Below are 9,555 nucleotides of genomic sequence, written 5' to 3'. Positions count from 1 at the left end.
TTAAAATAGGTTATTTTAGGTTTTGCATCCAGGCAGCAATATTTTTTGGTTTTGGTAGTTCTGTAAAATTTATTTATGTATGGTACTTATTTCACAAAAGTTTACACTGCCATATTCAAAAAAATATACAGAGAATACACTGTTCTGTTTCCTTTGTAAGTTATTTTTTGGCATTGCAGTAAATAACAACGCACATACCCAAATTGTCTGGCGTGAATGATTTCCTATTGTCACGTAACACATTCTTATATGACGAAAAAGTTCTTTCAACGGAACATGACGTCATTGGAGCATAGTACATAGATGCTAATGCATTAGGTTGTAGGGGTAATTTTCCTGAATAGTTTTCTCCCTGTAATACTGAACTGATGACTTTCATATCTTCAAAACCAGGATTGCATTGAAGAATCTTCTGCAGCTTCGAAGAACATGCCACTCCCAATGGCCCAGGTATTTCTCTTCTGGAAACATTGCCAATGATATCCAGGGAATCTTTGAGTGGCAAGGTTGCACCTTCCAACTGGAGAATAGCTTCTGGTATAAAACAAAAATGTGTTTTAATATATGCTAGGGAAGCGACGAGGGTCAGGCACTCGAGCGATTTCTTGGCCTTTGCAATGCAGGAAGCTTCTGTTTCATCCAAGTCATTGAGAACATTTTAAATTCCTTCTAGGTGCTCAGCATAGTAAATAGCAGCAGACAACCAAGTTCCCCAGCGAGTAAGTATCGGCTCAGGTGGAAGAGGTGTTATCGGTAGTTTCTCTTTGAACAACTGTATACGTGTTGGGACTTTGAGGAAAACTTTCTTGACTGAAGAAACCACGCTGTTGACATCACTGAAGTTGCTTCTAATCTCCTCCGCAAGGCGGTGCAGGCCGTGGGCCAAGCAAGTAATGTGTAGCATGCTCGGGTAGAAGGACTGTAGAACCTGCCCTGCTTTCAACATGTAAGCAGCACTGTCTGTCACTAACAAAAGGAACTTACTATCTTGATTCTCTGCTGGCCACAATATGCGTAAAGCATCCCTCACAGCGCAGGCTATTGTGCTGTTGTTAGTTTGTTCTATTTCTTTACAAAGAATTAGATGAGCGTTACCTGGTTCATTTTGATCCAGCTTACCTACTACCACATTCACAATGAAGCGACTGCAACTGTCAGATGTTTCATCGACAGAACACCAAATATAGTGATCGCCTATATCTTCTCTTATTTCATCTAATGTCTTCTGGTAAACAGGATGCAAATAACTCTTCGTTAAAGTGGATTCATTAGGTATACTGCTGCCGCTGATGTCTTCTAAGAATGTTTTCATAGTCAGGTTACTTAACACGTTCCATGGGATGTTTGCAGACACCAACGCCTGACATAGGCGAAAGTTAAAGTTATCTTTAGGCTTGCCAACTATGGAAGAAATAAAAGTTTGCTTACTGTTGCTGCTGGACTTATTTCTACTCGCTACGCTAGCTATGTGAGCCGCTGCAGATTTATGCTGCTCAAGATGGGCTTTCTGCTCACATTTAACCTGAAATGAAGAATCCAAATCCTAAGTACTCTTCAGTAAGCGAGGTAGGGTATTGTAATGCAGGTTTTAGATAAGTTACAGGAAACATACTTCTTTGGAGCATGCCTGACAGAAGACTACTCGACCATCTGTAGTGAAGTGTCCATCTGTAGCAATCCATTTTCTCAATAAGTGCGATTTAGGCACTGTTTCGCTATACAGCAATTACGGTTAGAAAGTACTGCAGGAACCAGTTACCACACACTCTGCTGGCTATACTCTCTATGGACGACTGGAAGCGAAACTGTTTACGTTCCTCCTGACCTTCTATCAGATGTATCAAGGAGCCACCAGATGTCACATATGTAGTGGGAAGCATGGGATGTGCTGCATTTAACGGTAGTAACATGAACTATCTCCGTCCTACTGCTTGTAATTGCGGTGGAAATAATTTTACAATGCAGGGAAAATAAAATTCTTTATTTGAAGAAGGTAAAACAGCTATTTAGGTTATTTTAGGTGTCAACCCCTCATTTAGGTTTTTTAAGGTGTATTCTGCTCCAGGAAGTGTGAAACGAACAAATATATCAAAATTTGTGAATTAAATAGCGAGGAAAAAAGTAGGTTAAAACCTAAAAATCCAGGCCCTATTAATAACCGACAGGGAATCTGTCACCTGGGTGACAGCTCTAAATGCATATCAGCAGTGACTGATGGTGGTGATGATTGATTCCAGGACATTATATTATTCTTGACTAGGACGTGGGACAAAGAAATCAGTTACAGGACAATCCCAGCCAATTCTGGATGGGTGGCAACCCTACCTCCAGGGAGATATCCTGAAAGTGTCTACGGCTGCCATTAATGTGCCCTAAAAGAACAGTTATCTTTTGTTTTATAACATACACAGGTTATTTCAGAATATATTTAAAATATTAAAATATGTACATTATATTCAATACATACAAAATTTACAGCACAATAAAGAATATAATAAATTAGTGCGCAGTCTTTCAAATTGACAAAACAAATACTCCACTCCCCCTGATAGAGTAAAAGTTAAACCATGCTTTGCGTAAGGAATAATTGACAACTACATACTTGATAACAGATATAAAACCAGTAATGACATAATTCATTTTTCATTTTCCATTAAAAAATCCATTTATCTCAATTTCACAGTTATAAAGATGAAAAATACAACATGACAACTACATAATACTGGAAGAGCAATACAAACCATACAGGAATACAACTTTTCTTGATCACCACAGAATGATAACAATTCTTTCACTACATTTTGCTCTTGGCTCAAAGCTGCAACACAGAGCTTCTTCAGATTTCAATTCACATTTTAACAAAGTTTATTCTACATAATTACATTACATTCCTGTATCGTCGACAACGAGCTCCAAGCGACATCTGTGATTCAGCATCTTTTTTTAATTGCCGCAATCTTGTTTTTAAAGGTTCTACGTTGGTACCGAGCCATTCATCCACGGTTGGAGTGAACAAGATATCTTCCATATGTACACGCATATAGCCTTCCAGAGAAGCAAGTTCAAACATTAAGCTATTAAGACAGAAAAATTGGTTAATATCTTAACAGTCAACATTATAATACAAAATATATCAGTCACAACACTTACTCAGTAAATGCAGGAATTAAACTCTCAATCTGCATTGGATTAGTTAAGCCATGTTGAATCTGCCAAGGATTGAGCCAAGTTTCCACTCTGAAAGAAAGAACTGCTGTGAATTAAATGATAATTTTTCATTATAAAGAGAAATTTTAAAATTTTAAATATGAAAAAGGAGGGTTGAAAACTTTATACTGAATCACATTTATGAAACTTTAAAGGTTTTTCAATCTGTCAAAAACACTACTTATATAACACTGTAACATACATGTAAAAGAAATACACATTAATAAAAAATAATGATATGTTTCATTCTCTAATAACATCCTTAGATCCCATCAAATCAATTTAAAATATGCACAACATTATTTATATTTCATAAACTTGTCAATGATTGTGACTGGTGATGTTATGAACAAGCAAGACAAATTATGATTGCAGTAGTCTGCTACTGTCACCTTAGAAGCTTGAACCCATTCGACTCATTTGACGTGACGTTCACGCAAGCATTGGCCAGGCCTTACACTCAAATTGTGAAACATTCACGCGCCAAGTTGTATGTACTAGCTTGTATTTTGATCACCCCTACAAGGGTTTCCCTTTTGCAAACTTCTATGAACAGAACAGGAATGTGGCTTGTTTACAGCTCTCGTTCTAAGAACTTGCACTGTTATTCATTCATTGCCTAATTGTAGCCTCTGAAGCACAAACATTTCATCAGGTAGCAATCGTTCTCTTAGCCAGGGATGGTTCCGAGCGTAGTACAAGTCAAGTGACAGCCATACTACTGCTGAGTTAACTGAAAGTGTTTTAGATTCGGAGGACAGTGATGGTGATTATGATAACACTGAAGAAGAGACCTGAAGTGAAAGTGAAAAAGATAAAATGCCCCAGAAAGCAAAATTGACCCTGTTTCATTCCTACTTCATTCCAATTCTCACCTATGGACTTGAAACATGTACCCTATACAACAAGGCTAATAGTAAAATCCAGTCAACAGAAACGAAATTCATCACAACAATTAATCAAAAGACCAGGAAAGACAAGATTAGAAATGAAGCAAACAGGAAGGAGGCTGGCATCAAAATACTTGTTACCAATGCAGGCTACAATAGTTTGGACATGTAATGAGGATGGACAGGAGGAGAATAGAGAAGTGAGAGGGAAGAGACCAATGGGGAGGCCAAAGAATCGATAGACACAGTGAAATCAGATATCAGCAAGAGGAATGTCAAATGGGAGGATACAGAGGAACAAAAACTGTATTCTAACAGGAAGAAGTGGTGAACACATGTACACCACACCCGTGAAATTGGAGCTAGAAATGATGATGATGATGATGATGATGATGATGAAGGCACTAGGGAGGCCAATGCAATGCAATTTCCTTCAGAAGAATTACACACATTTTTACATAGTTAGAAATCAAAATAAAAGAGAACAAATATGATATGTCACAGAAATCCACCCCTTACTTATAATTATTGACCAGTAAGGCCTAGTTTTTTGTTACATAGAATTAAACCCCAGGGACATGACATATTTCTGAAATTCTATAGTATTGGCAGGGATTTAAACTTCATCCCACTAGGGATGAAGGTAAACTGATTTGTCTCCTTAATATTAACAAATTTCACTCAATAGTTTCAAGCAATGCAAGGGGAGGCTTCTGGTTGTTGCTTCATGTCAGCGACTTATAGTATGTGAATTCTGTGTGGTAATCTGCAAGTCACTACTGAAATGTGCATTAGTAAGAAGTTGGGAATAAGTTTAGATAGGCAGTGGTTTGCAGAAACTGAGATATGTTTCAACTTATTTTACAATAAAAAGACAAACTCACTGGTCACTTTCAACAATGGTTCGAAACTTCACTCTCAAGTTCACAAACCATTCTATTCCAACATAAACTTTCCATCCTGGAAAATTTAACATCTGAGGAATTGGTTGAGGCCTGCAACAGAAATGAACAGACTTTATCCTTGATGAGTACAATACAGAAACAATAAATGTCTAAATGTGTAATGGAAAGGGAAGAAACAAGTTTACATCAACGGTAGGAAGCTAGGAAGCAACAATAAAGTCACAGCTTCAACATGATATACATTTGAAGATAAAAAAAATTAAAAAAGACAATTGCAAATGTCACTTAACTTCACTCTACTGAGCAATAAATATGACACATCCTGCCATGAAGTTAGAAACATTCTTTGGAACACATTAAGACAATTACGTTCTACAGTAATTTATACAGCAAACAGCACTTCATGTTATATAGCTTCATATGTTAAAAAAAAAAAAAAAAAAGGGAATACAATTAAGCTACTCAAACTTAGTTAGAGAAGCATCTTGTGCATGGAAACGGAATCCGCCCAGAGCAAGATGTTTATCATAAAATGAGGAGGGTAGTAATTACAAGCAGGTGGTATATATATTAAGTTTATGGCTGCTGTATACGTTTAGATAGAAGATAGTGAATAAGAGGATAAGAGGATTAAGATAGAGTGTAAGAGGTAAGAATTGTGGAAGAACTGTGAGAAGATGGAGTGAACTAGTAGAGTATGGAAGGATAAACTGTTTGTATGTTTGTAGAGGAGGTGATGTAGAATGATGGATTGTTCATGTGTAAGTCATAAGTAAAATAAAGTGGAAATAACTGTGAGAAGATTGAGTGAACTAGTAGATTTGGAAAGAAAAACTGTTTGTATGTTTGTAAGGGCAGTGATGTAGAATAATGGATTGCTTAGGTGTAAGTCGTAAGTAAATAAGGTGGAAAGAACTGTGAGAAGATGGAATGAACTAGTAGAGTTTAGAAGGATAAACTGTTTTTATGCATGTAGAGGAGGTGATGTAAAATGATGGATTGTTTATGTGTAAGCAATAAGTAAAATAAGGCGAATGAATATGGTAGTGAAGTGAAGGAGGAATTGTTGGTAGTGAGGTAACTGTAAAAGTATGTAAAAAAGAGAGCTTGGAAGGATGAACTGTTGTATATCTGGAGCAGGAGGCTTTATAGTAGGATTGAGTGTGTATGTGAGCAGGAACAAGTTGGAATAAGTGTGATGGTGGAGTGCTTGACGTAAGAGGTGAGTGGGAGGGGTGAAAGAAATGACTAAGCATGTCTGCACGTGGAGAAAGAGGAGCGGTGAGGAAGTGCGCTGTCAATGGGACAGGGAAGGTGAGCCGTATACAGTGGGCTGGACAAGAGATAAGTGTGGCAGGCCACGTGTTGGACTGGCTTCTGCCACATGTGGCCTGCTAAGCAAGGAATGGGAGGAAACACATTGTCAGCAAGGGACTTGTGAGGTCCGCTATCCAGCCTCACGAGGCGAGGCTGGTGGCGGTGTCTATGGGTTGGACGGCCAGTTTCCTTACCAGGGAAGATGCCGCGACCAGCCAGTTATTTTAAATTAGTCTTAGGTAGTAGGATAAGGTAGTTAAGTGATTAGTGTAATTAATAATAATAATGTTATTTGCTTTACGTCCCACTAACTACTTTTACGGTCTTCGGAGACGCTGAGGTGCCGGAATTTTGTCCCGCAGGAGTTCTTTTACGTGCCAGTAAATCTACCGACACTAGGCTGTCGTATTTGAGCACCTTCAAATACCACTGGACTGAGCCAGGATCGAACCTGCCAAGTTGGGGTTAGAAGGCCAGCGCCTTAACCGTCTAAGCCACTCAGCCCAGCAGTGATTAGTGTAGTTTGTCTTTCTGGTAGCATCTTGCATGTGGTGTTGGCTATCCGCGCATGTCTGGGATGCTACCGAGTAGATGTAGTAGATAGTAAATTAGTTTTAGGAGGATAGTAGTGGCTTTTTCTCTTTATTACCAAAAACCGATGGTATGTACTATGGTTGGGAAATAAAGATATGTATGAAATTAAGCTACTATACCAGTAACATAAAAGTTAAATCCAGAAATACATTAAACTGCTCATTTTAACTCTCTAGCAGTTACCCGTTGCTTCGCTTGCATTGATTTCATAATTTGATAAAAGTAATCATTCCTCAGTACTGTACTAAGACATTATCTGACAACCCCTAAAGTATAAAACCTCACCGAAAAACTGAGTTTCATTTATCCCAGAAACTGTTTGTAAATCACGTTTGTGGTATTGTCTTTTGGGGCTAAGATGACCATGCAACATAGAACTGTACACGTGAGAAACAGCCTTCTCTCAAGTTGAAAATAAACTTTCTTCATTTTCAAAAGAGATTCCAAATATCTATTTCCATGTCTGTAACATCTTCAGTTTTTAAGATATAAGTATCCCCATAAAAAGAATTCAACCCCTTTATCAGTCCTTTCCCTACCCCCACCTTTGTGGACTTTCTGAAAACAAAAAAATAATTATTGAAGGAGATTTCAAAGACCAATTTCCACGTCTGTAACATCTTCAGTTTTTGAGATATGAGTATCTTCATAAAAAGAATTCAACTTCTTCTTCACTTCTTTCCACCCTCCTTCCCCCTTAAGTGGACTTTCCAAAAACATAAAAATATGTGTTCCTTTATTTTTAAATGAGATTCCAAATACCAACCTCATAAAAAGAATTCAATTTGTTTTACTTCCTTTCGCTTTCCTCTCTTAAGTGAATTTGCCGGGGAAAAAAAAAAAATGTGTTTCTTTATTTATAAAGGGGCTTCCAAATACCAATTATCAAGACTGTAACATCTTCATTATTTAAGATATATGTATCTTCATGAAAAGAATTCAACTCCTATATACCCCCCCACCCCCATCAAGTTGATTTTCTCCCAGAAATGCGTGTTTTATACTTCTGAAGGAGTATCCAAATACCAATTTTCACGTCTGGAACATCTTTAGTTTTTTTAGATATAAGTATCCTACTACAACTAATTCAACTAATGTTTCAATTCTTTCATCCCCATTAAGTGGGTTTTCTTAAACAATAGAATACATGTTTATTTTTAAAAGCGATTCCAAATACCAATTTTAAAGTCTGCAACATCTTTGGTTTTTGAAATAGAAGTATCCTCATACAAGGCATTCAACTAATTTTTCAATTCTTTCACCCCATACTTCAGTTTTTGAGATCAGTATCCTAATAAAAATAATTCAACCCCCTTTTCAGTCCTTTTAACCCCCCTCCTTAAGCAGGTTTTCCAAAAACAAAAAATGCACAATTCTTTATTTCAATTTTTTTTTAAAAAAACATCAATTTTCATGTCTGTAACATGTTAAGTTTTTGAGATATACTGCAGATATGGTTATTTTAAAAATTCACCCCAAACCACCTTTCCAGTCCTTTTTATCTCCCCGTAAGTGTCTTTTTCCAAAAACAAAACAATACATTTTTCATTATTTTTAAAAGAGATTAAAAATACCATTTCAATTCTGTAACAAGTTAAGTTTTTGAGATATACTATAAATATGTTCATTTTAAAAATTCACCCCCTTTCTCAGTTTCCCTTAACTGGATTTTCCAAAAACAAATTATCTATGTTTCTTTACTTTTATAGGAGATTCCAAATACCAATTTTCACGTCTGTAACATGTTATGTTTCTGAGATATACTGTAGATACAGTCTTCTTAAAAATTCTTCTCCATTTGTCACTTCTGTTCACCTGCCATTAATTGGATTTTCCAAAAACAAAAAAACAAAAAAAGTGTGTTTATTTTTAAAGGAGATTCCAAATACCCATTTTCATGTCTGTAACATATTTAGTTTTTGAGATACAAGTATCCTTATAAAAGGTATTCAACCCCTTTTTTCACCTCAATTAATGGTATTTTCCAAAAATAAAAGTATGCATTTCTTTATTTTTAAAGGAGATTCCAAATACCAATTTTTAGGTCTGTAAACTTTTTTGAGATATACTCATTTAAAAAATTCACCCCCTTAGCGATGGAATATCCAAACATCCTCCCTTAGTGAGCACCTACATTCTAATATAAATGTATCCCCAAAATTTTGTTTCTTTATGTCCAGTAGTTTTAGCTCGGTGATGATGAATCAGTCGGTCGGTCAGGACATGTTATTTTATATATTATATAGATTACTCCAGTTGTGTGCAACCCGATCAGATTATACAACATATTTCGGGTGCTCAGCTGAGAGACAGCATGACATATTGTTCTAAACAGGAAGAATGGCTCTTTCTCATGGAAAAAGACAGTGTCTGATTATCTCAATTGGTTCATGTTTTATACAACACCAAGTGTGAATCCCAGTCACAGCCTGTCACCCATTCCAGGCCAGTAGTAGTAATCATGTTGTGTGGAAGGCCGTTGTTGCCAAGCAGTGATATGTCTGATATTCTGAAGAGAAGCGAGAGAATGGAGTCTCAGAAATATCAGATTGTGAAGAACTGTTTACAGGTAGTTATGACAGCAATAGTGGCAGATCAAAGAAAAGTGAATCAGAAGTTATAGAAGCAAAGAATGTGATGTG

The 9,555-nt window shown here is 36.7% G+C and overlaps 1 protein-coding gene across 1 annotated transcript in view; it reads right to left on the bottom strand.

Moving 5' to 3' along the window:
• Positions 1 to 2,406: 2,406 nt before the first annotated feature.
• Positions 2,407 to 9,555, bottom strand: part of LOC136875502 (hexosaminidase D) — a 70,215-nt gene continuing 63,066 nt past the window's right edge. The window contains exons 9-11 of the mRNA XM_067149051.2: positions 4,982 to 5,092; positions 3,151 to 3,237; positions 2,407 to 3,074 (exon numbers count right to left, since the gene is read on the bottom strand). Of these exons, the coding sequence (XP_067005152.1) occupies positions 2,879 to 3,074; positions 3,151 to 3,237; positions 4,982 to 5,092 (394 nt within the window). The 3' untranslated portion in view covers positions 2,407 to 2,878. The remainder of the gene's footprint in view (positions 3,075 to 3,150; positions 3,238 to 4,981; positions 5,093 to 9,555) is intronic.

The sequence above is a fragment of the Anabrus simplex genome, chromosome 6 (assembly GCF_040414725.1).
Source record: "Anabrus simplex isolate iqAnaSimp1 chromosome 6, ASM4041472v1, whole genome shotgun sequence".
In the NCBI taxonomy this organism is placed as follows: Eukaryota; Metazoa; Arthropoda; class Insecta; order Orthoptera; family Tettigoniidae; genus Anabrus; species Anabrus simplex.
The sequence above is the reverse complement of the archived record's forward strand: the minus strand, read 5'-3'. Positions and strand labels throughout refer to the sequence as shown.